Below are 23395 nucleotides of genomic sequence, written 5' to 3'. Positions count from 1 at the left end.
TGTTTTTCTTGCTTAAAATAGACGTTATAGAAGTTCCTCTTCAACTGTTTCGGTGTCCCCGAGCACAAAGACACCGGCTTAGATAACCGGAACTTAACGTTGTGAATCACAGGCGGTGTTTCTAATAAGCGCCTGTATTTAGCGGAGGCCTCTACAGTGAATGAAACAACAGGCAATATCGGTGAGAGGTACATATTGGGCAATAAAACCATAGGCACCTCCACTCATAGAGTCATTCTTCAGCAACGCCAAGAGCCCATTCATTCATACATCCACACTTCTCCATTCTGCTGCTCCGGGGCTGATGACAAGGTGTTTCTGAAATCGCATTAGGGGCCCTTTCATAAAGGTTTCATTGGGGAGTGTGTAACAGCTTGAAGCATTTAGGCTTTGTTTAATACGATGCAGACTCGCTTGCTCGATGCTTTGTCTCCTGTGTGGAAAGGGGCCCGGGATGCCAGAGACCCTCACTGTCAGAGTTTGCTTTGATATGTGGAGGTGGAGGGGGAAATAGGGCAGAATAACCATCCCCTTCTCCCCACCGCCACCACCACCACCACCACCACCACCAGCCGCCAAAACCTGTATTCTCAATACCTGACTCTGCCCCGCTGCCCTGTGGAGTTATGGCCGTCCAATGAACGAGCCGAGCTTTGAAGTGCAGCTCTGGGAGGCTTTTTTACGCCCGATGGGAGATGTGCGCGGAGAAGAGAAATCATGATGTACAGTACTGTGTCCGTCTCAGGCACATGCTGTATCTGTTAGGCGAGGTTACGTACATCAAAAAACACAAACTGCGCATCGGAGATAAAGATAAAGAAAAAGACATCGTAAAACAAAAGAATATTGCATGACTTCCACAGACTTGTTTCCCCCCGTATATAAACACAAGTTTGGATCCGTTTGAGGGACTCTTCAGCGCAGTTGGATCAAACCACCAACTTCTGTGATTAATGGCCGACCTGCTCCACCACCTGAGCTACACACATAAACACAAACTGATTAGCCGCGGAGGGTGCAGATTGGTATGATGTTTATTTGATCGGTTTGGTCCAATAAGAGAGAGCTCTCGACAAAAACCCAGAATTCAACCCAAACTCAACTCAAGTGCACTTCATTGACTTGACAGTTACGAAAAACAGTATTTGCCCTCCCAATTATGTCGGCTATAACACAATTATATTCATTATGCGTGCACTACTTCCAGTATGTGAACTTTAACCAGGCCAAACAGGAGGGGAGGGAAAAGAAAGGGGGGGGGGCGGTCTTGTTGATAGGGTCAGAGTAAATTTGCTGAACAAATCGCGGGGAGGCTGAGCACTCGGGTGCTGATGGGGCAGCCTCCTGCACAAATAACGTAGCATAATTAGTGCTGCACTTGTGACCCTGGTGCCAAGGTTAGCGGGACGGCCGGCCCAGGTTTCACAGTGCGATGTGTCAGCCAGGTGGCCCGACGAGATTGGGCTGCAGCGAGGTCACAGTCGGCTCAGGCGGTTTGGGGGAGGCGGTGAAGGAAGGCTGGGCAAACAGAAGTGTTGTTTGTTCTGCTGATTGGGCTCGGACAAGTAGGGTGAGGATCAGCGGATGTCAACACGAGGGTGGCATTTACAGTCCACTGTCACTCCCTCAATGTCACCTGTGTCACCAACAAACACCCTCCGCTCTGCTGAAGACCGGACTGTTGGTTTTGTCCTGAGGCTACAGGAGAGGAGCTGTTGGATCTGTGTTTTGTGCATGTTTTGAAGAATCGCTTTGCTGGAAATGGCAAGTTTCAAACAAGTTTTTATGCTCGATTGAAGTGGTTTTTGCCTTTTTAAAAAAAAAAAAAAAAGAGCAAATGGGCTCCATGAGAGAAGGAAAGAACTTTTTCCAAATGAGTTCTGATGTACAAACATTTCGCTGATCAGCTGTATCTGCTGCAAGAGAAGAAGACACGGTTTCTGCTTACAGCCTCCTTCCTCATATAAATACCATTACTGGTTTACATGAGAGAATAATTACAACTTCTGAGGACTACACTCCATTTTTCTCTTGTAGATGTCCAAGAAGACCAGTTTGTCATCTTCGTCTTCCTCCTCGTCTTCTTTTTCTTCTACTGTGTTTATCACTGCCATGGGTAACGTAGAGTTCTGCAGGGGTGAAATATTTTTATAGGCTTACCCCAAAGTTAGCATCGCTCTGGTTCTCTCAACAAAAGCCTGATGTAATTTTTCACCTGGTTTTTGGATTATTACAGAAAATACAACTCAATCACCAGAATGAATGTTAGCTCAGTACGTCTCAGCAAAACCACAGTTAGTTCAAACTGTGCGTTTCTTTATTTTGCAACTTTATGTTTGTTTCTATTCCGTTTTTCTGTCTCTCTCTTGTCACAACGCTGTTGCCACGAACATGGCTAGAGACGGCCCGACTTCCCGTGAAAATGATCCAGTTTTGGTCGCTGAAAACACCCCCAGAAATGTCCCCAGGTCACCAGTGGTGTTACTGCGATCGCCTGAGTTGAGTTTCCGTATGATGGCATTAATTGTTCTCAACAAACTCTTTAGTTTCATTTAGCAACTTTGAGTTGGCAGCCGCCTTTCTGAGGACAAATTAAAGCTTAAAATCCACGAGTCTGTTCACAACAGACTTATTTCCAGGCATCAAATCAAAAATCCATGCCAAAATAACCATTGACTTTGAGACGAGGAATCTGGAAGCACAAAAATGCGAGCTCATTTCCGAGTTTAAGGACTCTGCCAACTTCTAATGAAACTGCTGCTAGTGCTGTGGTTTACTAGCTCCAAACCAGTGGGTGGAAATACATCTAATTCTCTTTTCATTCAAAAAGTTTGCTTAACATTTGCTTGAGAATTAGATGGTCACATGGTTAATGACGCAGACTATTAGAATACTGGATAGAGTAACATCAGCTCTGTTAGCTCTGTTAGCTCACACTGCTAACGCCTCAGTGCCTGCAGAGCTCACACTGTTTATCTCTCTCCTCGCGGTGTGTTTGCTCCGACCACCAGGAGGGCTGCCGCTCTAATCCGAGGAGGATATTATTGAATGTTCCAGCGCTCATCTGAGAAGGCTTCAAATGCGAGGCCCCCCACTGTTCGGAGGCCTTGAGTGTGGCCCCCCCGGGACACATTATAAGACGACACCACATTTCTCCTTCACATACACACACACACACACACACACACACACACACACACACACACACTCTGATCTGAGTTATTAGCTCTGAGGCTAGGAGCGTGGTCTTGTGAAGACGAGCTGTAATGAGAAAAACAGGTGAGCGAGTTAACTAGAGTTTCACAGCTATTAAAGTGCCAACACACCGGGTCACCATGGTGACGAGCGCCGGGTGCGAGGCTTCTGGGGAGTCAGCATTTTTGCTTTTTGGAACGACTGGTGGATGTTTGTTTTTTTTGTGTTATTTGCATCAGTCTGCTTTACAGGATCGTATGTGTGCTTGGTTTGCAAAATGGTGAAATGTTGCTGTATTATATCAGGTGTCGGAATAAGTTCTGTACATTTAGGTTGTGAAAGGTGCGTACTGATTTAAATCCATTGGAACATGGCAAATAAGAGGTTATATGTTTTGGTCTTTGAACATTACCCACAACAATGCTGTTCTTTACTTGCACCTTTGAGTCTGTATATAAGTCTTGACAATACAATAGTTATTTTTTTGAGGAACGACATTAGCACAAAAAGGCTTGAGCTGTGTGTGCAGGTTATAAACACTGTTGCACAACTCAAAGTGCCTCACTGTCTCCTCTTAGAAAAAGAAAAACAACACATTTTATGGCCGACTGTGGCCGTTAGAAGAATGCACTGTCACCGTGTGGTACGAACAAATGTGTTGCAGATAATGTTTGTGCATGAAGACCTTTGTTTTTTTTGTTTGATGGACAATTCACCAAGACGCTGACTGAGCACTGCTGAAACGATCCCTCTGTACAAAACAACACTTTGTGAAACCCTGTTCGAGTGTTGTTATATCTAAGATGCAGCACATTGAGCACGGCAGGCTCAGAATAGACCCCATACACTTCTGGTGCGGCTCGAAATAAAGGGACGGATCCAGTAGCTTTTCCTACTTTTTTTAACATCTTCATTTTTGTGCATTACTCAAACAATAATGCATAGATTGTGATGAAAATAATAATATTAAGGTGGCTGGTATCTATGAATTGACACTGGATTAAGTTTATTGAATTAAAGACTGTTGGGCAAATTTATTAACTCTAGTTTTTAATACATTTGACTATTTATTACACTACTCCCATACGACAGCAAATCATTTTTTATATTCTATTATTTTCTGTTTTTCTGTTATATTGCTGTATTTTACTGGATATCACATTTGTTATATGATTATTACCACCATAAGTTATATTACTGTACTATATTAAATGCACTTAATGTCATACTGTATCACTACACTCTGCTTTGCTACATCTTATATCCCAAACTATATCATTAAGAAGCATATTATTTCATGCTACACACTCTTAAACTTACATTAACTTGATTATATTCAATATTGTACTTCTATCACAGCTTTATATTGACCCTGTTTACATTCAATATTACTGTCACTTCCCTTTTATTTTGTCTTTAATGCTCTTGTATACAGTAGTTTATATATTGGTATTATATATTCCTTTCTTCGTTTGGTTTAATATACCTTTAATATGTATTGACCTTACTTTCTATACTTATCTGTACTTATTCTTTCACTGTGCTGCTGCAGCACCTGAAATTTACAACCAGGGATCAACAAAGATTTATCTTATCTCATTTTTATCCAAAGACACGTGTAGACTCAACCGATGATGTGTAGAAAACATCCAAGTGAACCATTTTAACGACCACACAAGGGTTTTATTTTTACATTTCAGTCTAAACTTTTGAGCTCGGTTACATAGAATTTGCTGGCAAATCAGCCGCATTCAAACAACAGATTTTTGACCTTTGGACGTGGCTGCTTTAGATCTTTTCCATGCAGAAACCTCCATTGTTCCAACAGGATGTGATGCACTAATTATATTTACAAGTGCAATGCCCAGACTCCAGAGTTACACTAACATGATAAACACACCTGCAGGCCGACGGCAGAACAGCCTTGCACTGTTTGTCAGTGTATGTCTGCCGGATGTTAAATCAATAAACTATCTGAACCTGATGCAGCCCACAGACTGGAAGAGCGTTACTCATTCTGGACCCCAAAAACTTTCCGCTTGGCGGAATCAGATCTCATCTGAATGGTATTCAGAGCTGTTTTCTGATGGGTCAAGATCTGGTGGTTGGGTTTAGGTTTATCTGGAGCTTTTAGCCACATCTCACTGGCTTCTTCAGCACATGACTAGTTGTGTTTGCTTTCTTTTTGACAGAAATGTGATAAATGCTTATGCTGCAGCATTGAATTTGTTACATGTGCAGCCTGAATATAAGTCAAATATCGCAGAAGGAGGGTCTAAAACATCAGACATTGTAACATTGATGATCTTTTTAAAGCTCAGCTCAGAAACTATTGATTGAGGCACAAAACATCCAAAACTATCAAAAAAAAAACTCCTGAATAGCCAACTAATACCACCACCAGGGGGATCCAGGGGTCACTGAGCATCAAAGTGCCACAAAGGTCGTTTGCACAAGAAGATAATAAAAGACCTTTGAAAGGTCCAAATTGCATGTATTTCATGTTAAATCATGTCCTTCAGCACAGCCACATAAACCTGTTTCTTACATGATCCTGGGTCTCTAGTGTGCATTTACATCAAACAGGTGTGCTGTGTGTTGAAGTCACGACAACATCTGTGACACCTGTAGGAAGGACTGAATCACTCAAGTACTCGAACACACACACACGCCCACACAGGGAGGGACAAAGTAGAAATAAATTATTAAAATGTTTCCAAATGGAAAAATAATCCACTTGTTTAGTTCCTCTACATTTTTTTCTGCTTACTAAAAGATCTTTGATATTCGTTTCAACCTGTCTTGGGTTGAGTGTCCGGTTGTTCCAGCACGTAATTTCAAGTAACTTCATGAAGAAAAAGAAAAAAACAAAAAAAACAGCTTTGAATCTCGTTAATTTTGGTCTCCAGAATAACCAGGAACCAGTTTTTAATTTACTGTGACCAAAACTCCCAAACCACAAATTCATCAGCTATACATCACCTGTGCGCTCCGTCTTAAGTGTAGATCTCATAACTGGGTTTCTTCTTAATTGTTTCCTCAGGGCTCCATTAGTGGCACTAAAAAAAAATCACACGTGTAGAAGAAGAATGGGCATGTTGTTGACTCCCTCTGCCTGTTTTACACATCTGTCCGGTACACTCTGAGCTCCGTCTGTGGACTAATGAGAGGAAAGCTCAGGCTGGAAGAAACTACATATTTATGGGTTTACATTAGTTGGTGATCCTCTGACTTTTCTTCTATTGAACCATCATCAGCTCAGAACTTCAATCTGTCCAACATTTTGGTTTATGAGCAAAAACTAGTGGCATTCACATGAATCTCAGCCACAGTTTTTTTGTTTAGTGCTAGTGCATATTAACGTAATGTGAGCTGTGTCTCAGTTTGGAGGCCACATCCTTCAAAGGACACATTATACAGAGGCCGAACTGAGCGTTTAAATGGTTTGGTCTACTGAGAATTTCGTATACGTGATTATGCTTACTGTCGACTTACAACCTTGACAGCTGCAGTACAGGGAAAGCTGTTGTAGTAGTAATAGCAGTGGGCTCGTGATGGTAAACTGCTAAAACAGCATGTTAGCTTTGTCATATTAGCATTTAGCTTGAAACACTGGTGTAAAATACCTGACTCTCATGTTGCTTTCTTTTTTTGTTAGCCAGGTGGCGCTAACTGTTTTGATCCTCGCACACATCATCTGATGCATTCAGGGTTCTTTTTATGCAGCATTTTGTGACGTTTCTGCATCAATCTGTAGTGGAACATCTTTATGTACGTAAAGGAAAACACAAAAGGTGACGGTTTGAATAGAAATAACAGAATCGGATGCAGAAAACCACTCAGTCAAGAGGTTTGTCAAACTAAAAGTAATCTGCTATGTTTGAATTTGTATCTGGGGAGACAAACACCTTACCTAATGTTGAAACACATTGTGCCATTTTGAAGCCAGATTAGCTGTTCCTGTAATTTCTTTTGTGATGCCACTGCAAAGTAATAGGCATTCCTTATCACTAGATGATGCCATACTACACATAATTATCACTGAGCATTGGAAACAGGCTGTTAAAAGGAAATTGACTTCTTTCAACTCCTTCATGAAATCTTTGTCCTGTTTGACAGCAGCTTTGAGGATTGGCTCCACCAGCACCAGCTGTCCATCCATCCATCATGCTATCAGGCGCAGCAGTAGGCTCAGCTTCACTCTGAGGAATATCACCTGCAACCCTCCTCTCTGATCCAGGTCATGTGGTGAGCACAGCTCTGCAGCACCTGGACTCACTGTCCTCAAGTGTTGCCTACATTTATGAGGTGTATGTAGTTAGAAATTGGCGAAGCTTAGTCCTCTGGTATGAACAGACATATTCAGTGAACAGAGATATTCATCTGAATCTGAAGGTCATTTTAAGGCATCATCTTTAAAGCGAACAGGAATCTGGGTCAAAGAGAGAGATGATTTGTAGAGACCACTGTAACAGCAGCTCACAGGCCAGAAGTAAATGCTATGTTTAGTCATTTTATGTTTCTGCAAACCATAAATACGTTTAAATCTGTATGTGTCATAACAATCGTATCTGCGCTATATGTGCGTAATATGTGTCAGATCACGCTCACATTAAATGTTACTGAGTTGTTTTTCAAGTCAGAAGGTTGACGGGATGGTAGGATTTATGTAAATGTCAAACAATTTGATAATTTTAACAAGATGTTGGGTCATTTTCCAGCCATGTTTCTGGCAACAAAATCTGCGATATCTGACAAGACATCAGGACATATTCAATCTGTGTCAGTGGCTAAAGAAACAAATATTTTTGACCAGACATCAGGACATTTTCCCACCATGTCCGTGGCATCAAAACAAATCAGGCCATGTTTTAAACTGTGTCTGTGGCAACAAAACCAGTTAGAGCAGACGAGACATCGGGATGGTTTTCTAGCTGCGTTAGTGGCTAAAAATGTTTTTGATGAGACGTCGGGACATTTTTGAGCCCCATAAGTGACAGCAAAACTAATACTTTTAGCTAGACGTCAGGACAATTTACAGCTGAGTTAATGGTTAAAAAAAACCAGATATTTTTGATGAGACATCAAGAAACCTTCCATCTGTGTCTGTGGCAATTTCTTTGATGAGATGTCAGGACATTTTCAGCCATGTTTGCGTAAGGTAAGCCAAAACATGATCTTTTCCTGATCCTACCAAAGTGTTTTTTGTGTCTAAGCCTAACCAGACCTCAAGCACAGACTTATCACAACATAAAACTGAAATGATAACCTAAAGAAGCACAAAATTTGCATCATCAAGAAGTGTTAAGTCTCAACATATCTGTGATTTGCAGTAAAGGTACCTTGCAACATTTATTCTGGTTGGTTACAGACGACGAACACATCGTTCTCTGTTGAGCTCCGGCACAATAAATAATCACAGCTTGTATAAATACATGTCCGAGATGTATTTTGTCATAAATACGCAATAAATAAAAAAAACAAATAAATAAACAGGTGAATAAATAACACAACAGCTGATTATTACAGTCTGGAAACAGCACCTGACATGCTAAAACACATTGCGCTGATCTGCTTCCCACGGCCATTGTCTCATTTACATGACCAAGGCTCTTTTTAACACATCGACTCGCAGGCTAATGAGCGCCAGTCGAGAAAACACTTCAGCGCCGCATGCAGAAGTATGAGCCCTTATAGGGAGTCCATTCAGTCTCATGCCAGTGTGCCGCCGCTCCCTCCTCTCTGGGACAAGTGCCATCTATCTGGGCAAACAAGCCCTCTCTCCCTTCCCAGCCCCAGAAACAATGGCTCTCAATTACCAGTCATCAATAAATTAGAATATTCAAAGCCACCGAGGAGGACCGAGTGGATGGGGTTGAGAAAGCCTGAGGTGCGTGACCCGCTGAGAAGTCTGCAGATGTCGGTCCTTCGGGGGAGTCACGCCGGGCCGGCCGCCTGTCTTTGACATGTGGAGAGAAGAGGGAGGAACAAACCTGAACCTCCACACTCAGGGTGCCCCGTGTTCCTCGGTTAATCCCACTTTATCCACGACAGGCGGGCTGTCAGATCTGTACAGGGGGGGAGCCGGGGGGGGGAGAGGGAGACAAAAGCAGGACAAACACATAAGTTTTGATACATTTTAATGACTGTTTAACAAGTCCTAGGTCTGGGGCTGGAGAATGGGGGCACACTTACGGCTGAAAGGCCCCACAAAGAGGCCTCAGAGCAGATTCCCACAGAATTAGTTAAGTGCATGGAAAGCAGTAAGAATACAGGTACTTGTGTTTCGGGGGAAATGAGGCTCATTTAAGAGCAAATGCCCGAGGGAAACACACCTGGGGATAAAAGTGTGCTGCAAACACAACAAGCTGCTTAAAATGACATTTGCTTTCCGTCAATGCGCCGGGATTACTGGGGGAAACAATTAGATTTCAATTAAGCATTGAAGGCCTCTCTGAAGGTCTTAGGCTGGGAACGATGCAGACTAACTAGTGGATCATTTTCATGTGTGTTCGTGGTGTAAATGTCGGCTTGCCCTGTACGTGATTATGTTTTCTATCATTAGGTTGTCAATGAGACATATTTGGCTGATCAAAATCAAAACTTAAAGCAACATTATGGAACTTTTTCCGTAAAACAGCAGCTACAAAATCATTTCCGGCCTCCTGATCGCTTGTTTCTGCGCTCTGTAACTTCAGTGAGAGAATAAGGATCGGTGTTAAATTGCACAAAATACCAGTTTCTACAAAATGTGGATTTAATGAAGCTTTAAAGCAACAATATGTAACCAATTTGTCTTAAAATAACAGCTTCAACATCATTGTGATGCCACACTGACTTGTAACAGGGTGAGTGGTGTCTCTTTCAGTCCCGCTCCGCCTTCCTGTCGCTTGTTTCTGCACTGTTTAACTACGGTGGGCGAGAAGGATCACCTGGGACCAGTGTGTAATGCTTTATGGCACTAAGACAAACTCATCTGACATTACATCTGTAATATTGTTACAGAGCTGTGATCTGTGTTTTACGACCACGGTGTTGTACTCAGAAACTGCGGGGGCACCAAAATCCAAAAAGTTATGGACCATGCTCCTTTAATCTGGACTCATCTGGGTTAAATGAGAATAAATGTAAAATATGTATTATTTTAAGCGGTAACCAGTGAGTAAAATATATATTTTAAAGTCATATTGTAACCATCATTGATTAGAATCAATGAATCTGTTGTTTTACATGATTGGTTGATTACTTTTTAGTCTATAAAATGTCAAAAAAACATCTTTAGATTGTTTATTTAGTCCAGTCAACAGTCCCACACTCAAAAACTCTTCATTAACTGTCATAAGTGATGAAGAAAAGCAGCAAATCTTCACATTTAAGATCTGAAACCAGCAAATATTTCATATTGTTGCCTGAAAAATGAATGAAACGATTACTGAAATATTTGCTGATTAATCCATGAATTGTTGCAGCTCTTTTCTATCTGGTCCATAATATTGAAATAAAGTCTAAGTGATGACGTTCCTGTCAGGCTCTGATCTGACTCAACAACTATTGATGACAGTGATCAGCTCACCACTTGTGTTCCAGATCGCGTTGGTTTGGTTCTTGTAGCCGTTCTTCATGCACTCGTCCACGTATGATTTGGGGTCGCAGCCCGACATGAGGATCTCTCTCAGCAGGGCGATGTACGCGATGGCCAGCCGCAGTGTGTCGATCTTCGACAGCCGCTTCTCGTAGGGAAACGTCGGTACGTGACAGCGCAGCTCCTCGAATGCAGAGTTGATGCTCAGCATCCTCTTCCTCTCCCGGATGTTAGCAGCGTGCCGCTGCACCTTGTACGGGTGGTGGGTCACCAGCCGGCGCGCCCTGCGCGTGTTCTCATCCAGCGGTTCATCCACAGACGAGGTTTCCCCCTCACCGCAGTTCCCCGCTCCCGGAGACTGCACGTCGAGGTCGGTGAAGGTCAACTGTGCGTCCGGGAACATGGACTGACTGCCGAAAGAGGACCACGGAGAGAGCTGGCCTGTTGCCGCTGTGTAGTCCAGCAGGAAGGTGTCCAGCTGGGTCTGGAGCTGGAAGTTTTGGTCCATCTGTCCCCAAAACGCGAAATCTGTAGTGCCATCCTGGTCGAAATCAAAGAGGATGTCCTCCATATTCTACAAGACAGGTGGACAGGTAGAAGAGTGTAAACTGTCAGGAGGAGACAGGAGCGCAGGTCTGATAAACTGCCTGCCTGAGTCTGAGTCTGGACTGTGTGACAGCCTCATGGGCACATCTCCTGGATTAAATACTTCCAGGGCCTCCATGTTTTCTCGGCGGGTCGCTGTGGCCAATTCTAAAGGCTGAAAGGGAGCCTCTTCAGAACACTTTAGCCCTCCTTGTGGATCGCTCATTGCTTTAAAAACGAATCACAAAAGGAATCAGTTGATCTCCGAACGACAAAACAAAACAAAACAAAAAAAGCGGTGGGGGGGAAGAAACACGTGTCCAATTATAAACTTCCTCCCAAGTAGTCCCGCTAATATTGACAAAAAACACACTGAGTGTTCAGCAGCCACTGGAGGCTCTTGTGCGGGGGCATTATGGCGCAGCGGGCCACGCAAACCCGGTGGCCCCTGAATGGGATTGTTTTATCTATTAAGGCTCAGCTGACAACACTGTCAGAAACACATGAAGGCTCTTTGTTTTGCACTAAATGTAACGAGATCTCAATGGGGAGAGCTGCGTTTTCTTGCTTTTTTTCCCGTGGTGCCTTCGGGGGTTTTATTCTGGTCCAGACATATTTTTTACGCGCTGAAGTCAGATCTTTACACGATGTTCAAATACTCCAGCAGTGTCACCACAGCTGCTTCCCCACATAATTCCAGTCGAGTCGCCACATTAATAAGCTCGCCCCTAATTTGCAAAATGATACGAGTGACTACATGTGAAACCAGAGGAGAGGACGCGTGCTGTAATTACATCCGAGGGGTTAATCAAATAGAGCCAGCTTCTTTTTCTTCGAGGGTTGGATGGAGGGCAGCTCCGGGGATGAACTTTTTAATTCAACGAGGCTGCATGTATGTTTGCTGACACGTGGTTTTGATTTGACAAAGTCCTCCAGGATGCTAATTTAAAGAAGGAGAACATCTTGTTTGTTGCAGGACAACACAGGCGACGTGAGTCCTCTCCCTGCAGCAGCTGACTTCATCCAGCGTGATCCGGACGACCAACACCGATGACAGGTGATGATGACACTGTAAACACACACGGATTATAATGAACTCGAGAATAAATTAATTTTCCATCATTTACTCCAGGATCTCCATCAAAGAGGCCACATGTTCTGGCAGTGTGGTCACGCCACCTCTTTGCGGAATTGTTAGTTTTCTCCGAGTTTAATAACGAGGTGTGGAAATGATTTATTCCTCCCAGTTTCAGGGAGTTTTTAGAGGGTGACGCACACGTTGTTTGCTTTAAATTTCAAGGACAACAATCGTCATTCTGCATTGTTCTTCAGTGAGTTTTTTTTTTTTTTTTCTTTTTGATTTCCCTGCAGGGACCCGCAGTATTTGTCTCAGGAAACACATCAAAAGTTGCAGCTATTTTCCAAAGGATTGAGTTACAATAGTTAATGAACCCGTGTTGCTCTAACCCGTTTCCCACCCCGCACTTCAATTAACCCGCGTCGGCTGGCGCGTTTGTAACGACAACATCCTGATTAATGGGCGCATTGTGGCCCTGAGTCAACTGAGTCAATAAAAGTGCAGTTTGCAGCGTAAATTAGGCGCGAACGAGAAAATTGCACATTAACGCGTCGTGAAGTTCGCTTTCTTTTACATCTGCGGTCCCGGATGTCCTCTTAATTGTTGAGGATTTAAATCGTCTAATAGAGGTTACACGATCCACTGATTTAAGAGGGGTCCGTGGCTCAAACTGGGTGAAAGTAAAAATGAGGCATTTAAAACGTCATCAATTTAAAAAATAAATAAATATATATATATATAAACCAGTGTGATTTGCATTAGACAAAGAGAGAGAGAGGCGGCGTCCCGGTGATCTGCATGTAATTAACATGTGCATCACTTGGAGAAATAAACACAAAGAAGACAAAACCTTAATGTAAAACATGTGCCGAATTTGCAAGAAGGTCCAAATAAGTAAGAATTTTTCACAGATTGACTTTCACGATGATATCAAAGTTTCCTTTAAGTCAAAAACTCACAAAAGTGAGGGATTTCTTAAGGGAGTCTGGTGAATTCCTCCCCCTGCTCACCTCCCTGCTGTTGGCCGTGTAGTTGCTGACATGAAGAATATTGTCGCTCAGGCTGTTGTTGTAAATTTGTTTTTTAATAAATCGTTTTTATTGAAAATTAATGTCACGCACCATTTATTATGACGTCACTATATGGACTGACCTCTCAGCAAACTGCGGCTGAAGGAGAACATGTGGGCTATAAACTGGACCGCTTGGCCTAAAATGAAAGCTCAATATTATGTGTGTGAGCTCTGCTGTAACGTTTAAACCACAAACAATTGAATTAACATCATATTTTCTGGATGGTAACACAAATCAGCCACATTTCAAAAACTTTAAAAGACCCAAAATCATCTCTTCGCATTAAAACAGATCAGTGTTGAGGCAGATCACAGCAGGGCGCCGTGTGTCGGCTCGGCTTCCTAATGACTGAAGAGCAGCAGACAGCCTGTGCTGACAGGAGCGGAGCCTGTCAGGACCTTCTGCCGGGCTGCCAGCGGCACCTCTCCCCCAGCTGACGGTCCTGGTCGGGTTTGATCCGGGCTGAAGAGACGCGCCTGTCACATTCAGATCCGCTTTATTGTTGATGCAACAGTTCAAGAGGGCTGAAGGGTTTAAAGAGAAGCGAGCGACAGCAACACTCCAGATCATGTAAAACAAACTCAGGAGGAGGCAGCCACGGAGAGCGTTAAAGGACAGTTCCGAGGTTTTCTGCCACTTTATGCGTCTAACTACAACCCTGTGGCAGCTATTGCACTTTTTACACCACTCACTCATTTGACCACTCTATTAACTAGTTATGTTGAAGATTTGCTATAATAATACAAAATAAATCAGTGCAATCTGCGCCAGATTTGGCTATTTTCTGCCAGGGGCCCAGAAAGAGGCGAGAAAACCATGATTTAACATATATTTTACAATTTTTCAATTTATAGAAATGTATAACAATCTGATCTAAAACTTCAACTTTAGCTTTCTATATATATTTATATATTTAATAATTACATTTTAAAGGTGCAATATCTTAGAATTTTTATTTGAAATGTTGAACAGAATATTAAGAAATAACAGTTTGGCTGTTGTGTCCCTGATGTTTATGTATTGTGCTGCAGAAATATCTATTGTATCTTCTCACCGAAGCCATTTCAGACCTCAAGATGTTTTAGTCCGCTTCTAAACGACACTGTCACGTCTTTAGCTGCTAGGTGAGGCAAAGGCCGTTCAGTTGGCTGCAGTCTGCAACCTCACAGCTACGTAGATGCTATTAAATCCTACACACTGTTGATAATACTGAGCCCCCGCACAGTTGGAAAAGGCTTATTTGTCTACGTCGCCAAAATATTGTCGCTGTCATGGAAATAACTTCTAATTTTTCTGATTGGACCTGAGAGTTAAATGGCCTCTTTTATAGTCGGAGCACTCTGGAAACATGCCCGACACAGTTTGTGACCTTAAAATCACCTGACTGCAAAAGATGGATTAACAAAAAGAGACTGTTTTCTTTATTTAAGTGGTAAGTGAGTCAAACGGACATCTGTTGCTCTGCGGGTGTCACCACAGACGATTGGAGTCTACACATTCCTGCAGATCAGGCTCGGTGTGTGTCTCTCTGGAATATGTGCACGGTCTCAAAGTCTCAGAATGGATGCACAGATTGAGATTAATGAATATAATAGGGGAAGGTTATGATGTGCTGTACACACGTGCGCCCATATAAAGTTATATTATCTAAATACCACCTGTTGTCATGCGGTGTGTACACACCCAAACTGCAGATCTGATGTGTTTATATCAAACCCGGGGGCTCAGATCCAGCCTCAGGCTCTCGCTGGTCCACGGAGAGGAGTGGTGCCCCCGGAGGGATGTTTGCTTAAGGCCCACTTTACGACCATGATGCTTTTACCAGACCAGACCTGGGCCTGAAAACGCAGACAGGAATGGGCTCGGCACCAGTTAGCTGCTCCTCAACTTTAAGAATTGGAATCCGATTAATATCTTTGGCAGGTTTTTTTGTTGCAGTGTCTGAGTTTGTGTTGGTGGCACAGTGCGGGATCACACTGCAGCTATGTGTTGTTACCCGAACCCACAAATACTTGACACGCAGTGGAGGTTTGCGCGCAATCAGTCGAGGCATTTCCTGCATTATGTTCCTCCAGTTGACTGGCGTGTGCCCTTTGATGCTGCGCACATACTGCTCGTTGCATTAATGCTGATTGTAGCTTACCTTTAAAGGTAAAGGCTCGAGGGTATCTCAATCCTAATCTGTGGTCAAGGGCAACTTCTGCTCTGAGCTATCGCTTCAGTGTGCCGTGACACTGTAATGGCTCAGTCCCAGCCGCGGATCAAAGAGCAGTTTGTGGCCGAGGCTGAAGATTACACTTGGCCGCTGTGCCATACTCTCATGGCAGCCAAGACGGATCCCAGAGGCTTCCAGAACCGAGATGTTTATCGGCCTCGTACCCAAACAAACAAGATGTGCGTCACTGAACAGAATCCTGAAATGTTAATCTTTCTTTTTTGCTGTTGCATTCATGGATGATGGAATATCTTATATCTGCTGGTCACAACTTTCACTGTGAGAGAGAGAGAGAGAGAGAGAGAGAGAGAGAATGGGCCAGACAGTCTGAAAGTGTTAGAGAGAAATAGTGAAAGAGAAAGAAAGCATTATTGGCTTTTGGCACCGATTCTGAAAGCTTCAGTTGAGCAACACATCTCAGTAATATGTAGGAAATGACACATGCACAGAGTGCACTCTGAAATATGTCCTTGATTAGACATCATAATATTATGAAGGACATGAAAGAGCAGGTGGATCAGCTCTAATGTGCGTTTGATTCACAGTTTGATTAACTCCCTTGTTTTCCACGCGGTACAGTAACACCCAGGTGGGGAACAGCTTCAAAACCACAGTCCTAATTGTGAGCATGTGGCCTCGCGTACCGTCCAAGGCGCACTTGACTCCTCCACGCCGTCCCAAAGCACCACACACAATGAATCAGGCATGTTGGTGAGAGAAAAACACATTTCACGTCTCAAACAGGGGATTTAAAAAGCCACATTTCTAAAATGTCTACTACATCACAACCAGCTCAGCTCAGTGTTGTTGTCAGGCATTGAAGAACTCAGCCTATTTTACTAAACCCTCCTGTTGTCTCCGGGTCAAAAATGACCCTGAACTGTGTTTAATAGCAGGGAAAACGTTGTAAATGTTGTTTTTTCAACTTAAAATTTCATGACAGAAGTCAGTGACCCCGAAATTAGAAAAATTGGGAAATATTGCCTTTATTCTTATTTCCATGGAAGCTGAACACCACTTTGGTACTTGATTGTCTTTGGATCATTTTTCACTCGGCAGTTAAAATCACACACACACCTACACACACACACACACACACACCTACACACACACACACACACACACACACAGATTGATCTCAGACAGAACTAAAACTTTCTTGTGCAGGTGTACCGTCACCTTTCCACGACCCCATACACATACACTCTCAAAGATCAGATTTCAAACTGTTTCAGACACAACCATCAAAGACATTGTTTACGAACACTTGTACATTCAGAGTGTATTCAAAACTACTTTCTGCACATTTGTGATACTTCCTTGGGCTGAACAACATGTTTTCAGGGATTTATTTTTTCATTTACTATCTATCGATGTTGCAATACAGTTATTTTCAATCAACTTAACTCTCAGTGGAGAGTTATTGGTCCCCTGTGGAGCCTAACCTTATCAAATCTGTCTCAACATGTAGCTGTGATGGTGACGGACCAGCAGATGGATGATTTCCAGCCGTGATGACTTTGTAGTGAAGCCTGTACGTATCATTTATGGGGACACTCTTGCTGAAACCAGATGTGAGTATGCTCCTCCTCCAGCTCCAGCTTCTTTGGAACAAAACACTATCAGGTCCACGGAGACACACACACGCGCACACGCACACACACACACACACACACACACACAGGCCTGATACTCAGGAGATGGTCTTAACAGGCTGGAGGGCATCTTAGGTCACTGCAGAGACATGCCGGTGGACACACTGCCCCTAAAGACCAGCTGCTAGCTTTGTTGTGCTCCAGTTGTCTTCTCGTCTCTTTGTCCTGGCCCTGTTGTTCAGGTCGGCGAGGTGTTTTCAAATCTTCATCAAAAGAAAATGAAAGAAGCTTTTTTTCTGCTCAGGGTTCAAGTGGACTTGATTTAGAGCTGAAAGGAGACGCTGTCGCTTCGGACATTCACACTTCGGCCAGTCTTATGTTCACAGGTCTAGTGGTGGACAGGGTGTCTAAAGCAGAAGAAGATATCCATAGCTGAACTGGGGTAGAGCACACTGGACACAGAGGGGGAAATGTTGTTGAATGCTCAGAGACGAGGGAGACAAAACAAAGAATGCAAACGGGGAGCATCTCTAATGTCAGTCTGTGGTAAACTGGTGATTATCTGATAATCCAATTATCTCTTTTCTTCTGTTCAGATGAATGCCGACAGATGCTCTCCTCTGTGATGGGACTGATCCTTCACTAAATGAGTGGAGAAAGTGCCTTTGCTGCTAGCATTCACTTTGGTCGTGGTTAACTAGTTAGCAATGATAGCTAGCCAAAATTTAAAACTTCTTGTAGCAATAAGAACTTCAACTTTTGTTACTAAATTAATTTTACAATTTCAATGTCATAATGAAATTGAACCTTTTTGTTTTTGTTTTTAATTACTGCTGCAGCTGTGATGTACATGCAAGAGATAGTTTATAAGTAATAGGGCCACCATGTCCTTATAAGATGATTATTTACATTTTTATGCATTAATGAGACTATACAAGTGTTGATGAATGTATTCTCGACTAGAACTTATGATAATGATAATAAATAATAATAATTCATTTAATTTATATAGCGCTTTTCAAGGACCCAACGTCGCTTACAGAGATATAGCAGACAAAGATAACTTATGCCAAACTTGTTAACCGTTTGGCTTAAGAACATTTAAAAAGGCCTTTTGAGGTTTTTAAAATGGTTAATAATGAAATTGAAAAGGAGTTTATAAAACCCTCTAAGCTCTTTTTGGTGTGACACTTTATTTTGCATTTATTGGCTGTTAACTATGCACTTTTTAACAGTTGATTCTACCTTTCCTACCTCCAGTTCACTGTTGCATGATGGATTTATTAACCTAAAAAGGCAATGGTGGCACTTAAATTCAGGTAGCTCTAAATAGCAATTGCCTACACCATTAGGTCACTGACTGCTCGCTGTAGCTTTATGCTTCAGTATAGAAATGAGAATTATACCATTCTTCTCATCTGACTCTTGGAAAAAAAAAATGTCATTGTGAATTAGTTATGAGGTGTGTCAACAAGTAAATAATTGTGGTGTGATTCTGGATTTAAAAAGAAATATTTAAACACGATTTACATCAGTAATAAAGGTGACATATTGTTGAGCGTCATACACTGACTACACTGCGGTCTTCTCCAAAAACCAAAACAAGATTTCAATAGTTTACGACCTGCATGGGTGAAGCGAGAAGGGAACACTCAGCCCAACAGAAGTTTGTTTCAACGAGCCAAACTTTCACTCCACCAGAACCAAACCCTCCGTTGCATCACTTCACATCCAAAATAAAACGATCGCAAAGCCAAACCATCAAAGAATGTGTTGTTGTCTGAATACTTGAGTATTTCACTGCTTTTTTAATTAGATCAGGTTTTTGCACATTTGCCACCACCACAGAACACCCATTGAGACAAAGCTTAAGAACATTTTAATCATTTTGGGGGAAAAGAAAAATGGGTTGGTGACAACACCCTGACGACAAGAGTGTGTTTATCTCCACAAGAAAAGAATATTTGAATTTGTATTCCACCACCAATATAGCGTTAAAAGATATAAAGTCCAGCAAAGCCATCGTGTGTGCCAAAGAGGCAGAGGGTTGCAGATTCGACTGACATATGACAAAAACATCTCAACCAAGAGGAAACCCTTCTCCAGCCAAAGGTATAGAGAAAGGAAAGAGAGTGGGTGCATGAAGGCTGTTAAACATATAGAGCACTTTTTTTTTAAACAGGTCCCATCTGAAAGAATAATGACGGCTCTATTATTTTCCCCCCAAGTTACTGGAACGCCAGAGCCAACCCTGCATACTGCAGAGGAATCACAACTGCACAGGAGAGATAAAACTGGTCCGTCGGTAGTCAGAGTTTGTAACGTGAGAAGTCCGCAGCAGCCCGAAAGGTAAAAGTAGGAAAGGACGAGGGAACAATCAAGAAATGATTGACTGAGTTCTTGAGTCATCCACCAAATGCTGGAGAGACACGGGGCTGATGATAGGGTTTCATATCGCAGCAGAAGACGAGACATGAAGCTCATGATTGATGCTCATCTGACATATCAAAGTCTTCAGACTCTAGTGAGCTACAATCGCTTTCAATGCAAGATGCTGCACCTGGCGAGCGTTTTTATATAACCCAATGGTTTTCTGGAAAGGTGTTCATCTCCTGAAATTCTGAACAGCAGCTGTCAGTGGAAATCATCATCTGATCACCTTTTATTAGCCAGTGTCTCCATAAAGTATCTGATAAGAAAGTGCTAAAAACACATTTAATAACCGGACAACATTTGCTGGACTTGTGTTCTCACACTGGTTGTTTAACGTATTTGGATGACCGTATTAAAGGACAACGCTGCTTCTTAGATGGTCCCACTTTCCAAGTTGGGAAGTCATTGTTCGGAATTTTGTGTTTTCACGTGCATCCAGTCAAAATTTCGGAGCAACGCTGATGCCAAAAAGTGAATTAAACACAGATGTCAATAAACGTGTAAAGCAGAACACCACTTCCACCAACACCTTTGGGTTAGTATGTCTTCACAAGACTTAAAGTTGTAACAAGACATGGACCCATCAAAAATAAGCTTCAGTTTGAAGTTGGCGGCAGCTACAGCCTGAGCAGCACCGACAGTCATTTTTGCCTCCATATTTGATCTGTTAACTGTCCTGTCTCGGGTTGAATTAAGTCAACTTACATAACCTCCAATCTCTCCCTTGTTAGGACACTACATCTCTGACAGCATTCATCAAGACGACCATCACGACAAGCCATCTGACCGCTGGATCACCCTCAATGATGAACATGGAGGTCGACGATGGATGACCATGAGGACCAGTACAGGATGAACGAGGAGCAGCAGGAGGTCCCACAGAGAGCCAGGTTCCTCCCAAGGTTTCTTTTTGCGGATCCCACTGCAGTTCTGGCGAGACCCGCCCTGCTCCATTTGTGATTGGTTGGCTTGTTGGTTGCGTTCTCTGCGCCTTACTCAAACTGCTAAACCACCGTATCAGAACAGCAAAAGATTTTACATTACTATGTGAGTTATGAGCTGTAGTGTTGCGGGTGAAGTGTGGTGTTTCAGACTTCGGCCTCTCTCCCAGTGCTCCTCTCGGGGTCACTCGTCCTCCGGAGCTGCTTTGTGCTGCAATAGTGTCCCTGAGGTAACACACCGAGGTGACCCCCACAGGAGCAGTTCCTTTAATTTGATGTCCCTTCCTGCAGCTTTTCAGCTCTCAAAATATTAAAGGTCCCATATTATAAAAAACACGTTCTCTCTGGTCTCTACATATATAAGCTGGTCCTCCCTGAGCCTGCCAACGCCCAGAATGAGGAAAGCAAACGAGTCCTGCATCGTCTCTGCAGTCCATCCACTGGTAAAATGGGGTTCCTACAGGCTGTTCAGATTCAGCTCCTGTTGTTACGTAACGACAGGAGAGATGTTCATAGGCCGGCCTCCTCTGTGCGAAAACACGCAGCCTTCTCCCCGGAGATATCCGATAGGGGGGCGTTCAGAAATCTTCTTAAGTGCCTATATTCTGTCCCCCATTCTGAAAAACGTCCTGCTGCAGCCGCAGAGTCCGAATTTTTCAGGAGCCACTCCTTCTGGGTCCAGTTCTGGGTCAAGCTGGTATGGTTGAACAACAGCATCTCGGCGAGCCATAGCGATACATCCACTGTAAATATTAGCGCATGCTACCTCTAGCGTAAGTGGCATCCTCTCCCTGAGAGCGGCGTGTAGCAGGCAAGGCAAGCATTGACAGACCGAGCTCATTAGCATTTAAAGGTGCAGGCACAGAAACAGCCTAATCTCAGTAGAGCTGAAATTCAGGACAACAGATGGGTTTGGGGCAATGCATTTCGAATACAGAGTTGTTGGACCTCTAACAGCTGTGTGAAATTGATGAAAAACAGTAAAATACCTTTAAATATGCTCTGCGCATCTGCTTCAATCAATTTCACTGTCGGTTTCTTTTATCCCACAGACAGCAGATGAGTGACTCACAATAACATGCAAATATTTGAAAGCCAATTAAGCGTCCTTCAGTGTGACTGACAGCTTATCAACAAGTCATCAGTTTACTTCATATGTACAAACAGATCTCAGTAATTCTTTCCCATCTTTGTTACAACTATTTGACCTCTGCACTCCCATTCATTGTGCGAGGCACGCAAGCATTTTTAATCAGCGGCGGTGGATTAATCCAACGTTAGAACAGAGCAAAGTCACACATTGCGGCTCACACCACAGGCTTTAGCATCTGAGAACAATTAAACGTCTGGTTTCCATGAGAGGCTGATTTGCCAGCTGACAGTTGCAGTTGGGGGAGAGCGCTCGGGGGGGCGAGCGTGCCTGCTCCAAATAACACCATCAGACAACATGCATTAGCAATGAGGCCTGAGCGATATTTAATCACAAAGTCAACGCAAACAAGAGTTGAAAATAAGAGCAGCAACACTGCAAATGTTCCGATCCATTTGCAGACGTGAGAGGCACATTCCTCGCTGGTACAGAAATGCTCCCTTCCCCTATGGCGCCAACTCAAAGACCCCATGTTTACTCCAAAATGGCACCAAAGAGTGACGCTGTGACATTGGATAGGAGTTAAGATGCCTGAGATCTAGTGTGTATTCCATTATTTGTTTGATAAGGGAAGAAATTATTCAACAATTTGGGAAAAGCACTTAGCTTTCTCACAGAGGTGGGACTGAGACTCAAAAATGATCTTTCTTACAGACAGGAATGTTAATTATTGAGCTTTGATTGAGCTTGTAGGTGATTTATTTAAATACTGATTTAAATATCACTTGTTGAGGTCAAATGAGACTGTGGTCCAGTTCCAACATATTCCACAGAGGTCGGCCTTTTTCCTCAGAATTAAGGAAAGTCTCCAATAATCCAGGTGTCGATCCAAATCAAGTAGAATTTGAATAGAAGTTTGCGAAAAAAGAGCAAAAAGAAAAATGAAAGGATGCATGATTCCATCCGCTACCATCATGTGATTATCAGGAGGTGGTTCATCGTAGCCGTCCTCACCAGAAAACCACCATATAGGTCGACTTTGAAAGCAGCTTATTACGACCCATAACTACATTTGTTGTTGTTAGATGGCGAACTCTAGTGACTGTATAAATTGCTGCAGCTGCAAATGACGCAGCAAGGAAAAGTTGCATAAAGGATGAAAAAGTTTGAGACCAGTTTGTGTCCAGTTTAAAACCAAAACTCAAGAAGAAACCACAATGTTATTCTAAAGCTAACCAAACTGTGACCGTATGACAAAAGCCTGGCATGTGTGTCACTGATACGCTGCAATGGTCTTGTTGTTTTGAGAACGATGACATAAGCCGTTTTGGGAGATGCTGTCAGTTAACCTCTTCATGCATTTAGGTATGAGGATGTGGTGTTCATCAAGATTAGTAGTGGGGCGCAACAAAATGACATTATTAAAGCATCATCGGAGCAGCAGTCAAACCTCAAAAGGTGAAAAAAAAATTTGGAAAACATGGTGGAAATGAGATATTTCTGTTTGTTTCGTGTTTAGACCGGTCCAGAGCGATGAGGAGACTGCTGGTGGTGTTTGTCTCTCCAGTCGAGCAGAAACAGTTGATCAGTCGGGAGTTTCCATCTCCC

At 42.9% G+C, this 23395-nt stretch overlaps 1 protein-coding gene and 1 long non-coding RNA gene across 2 annotated transcripts; one reads left to right on the top strand and one right to left on the bottom strand.

Annotated features, from left to right (window-relative positions):
* Nucleotides 1–8516: 8516 nt before the first annotated feature.
* LOC115587548 (pancreas transcription factor 1 subunit alpha) lies at nucleotides 8517–11496 on the bottom strand. The gene is made up of 2 exons (XM_030427440.1): nucleotides 10769–11496; nucleotides 8517–9263 (listed from the first exon to the last, which is right to left on the bottom strand). Exons 1-2 carry the CDS (start codon nucleotides 11346–11348, stop codon nucleotides 9226–9228), a joined length of 618 nt encoding a protein of 205 aa, XP_030283300.1. The 5' UTR covers nucleotides 11349–11496; the 3' UTR covers nucleotides 8517–9225.
* A 58-nt stretch (nucleotides 11497–11554) lies between these two features.
* Nucleotides 11555–18770, top strand: LOC115587549 (uncharacterized). Its single transcript, XR_003985072.1, has 3 exons — nucleotides 11555–12254; nucleotides 12339–12419; nucleotides 17200–18770. It is a non-coding gene; the product is annotated as an uncharacterized LOC115587549 (long non-coding RNA).
* The last annotated feature ends 4625 nt before the right edge of the window (nucleotides 18771–23395 follow it).

The sequence above is a fragment of the Sparus aurata genome, chromosome 9 (genome assembly GCF_900880675.1).
Source record: "Sparus aurata chromosome 9, fSpaAur1.1, whole genome shotgun sequence".
Lineage (NCBI taxonomy): Eukaryota > Metazoa > Chordata > Actinopteri > Spariformes > Sparidae > Sparus > Sparus aurata.
This window is presented reverse-complemented; position numbering and strand designations above follow the sequence as displayed.

Coding starts and splice junctions, on each gene's coding strand:
- LOC115587548 (XM_030427440.1), bottom strand. CDS start 11,348: ATGGAGGACATCCTCTTTGATTTCGACCAGGATGGCACTACAGATTTC. Junction 9,264..10,768: donor CGCGATCTGGAACACAAGTG/GTGAGCTGATCA, acceptor CCCCCTGTACAG/ATCTGACAGCCCGCCTGTCG.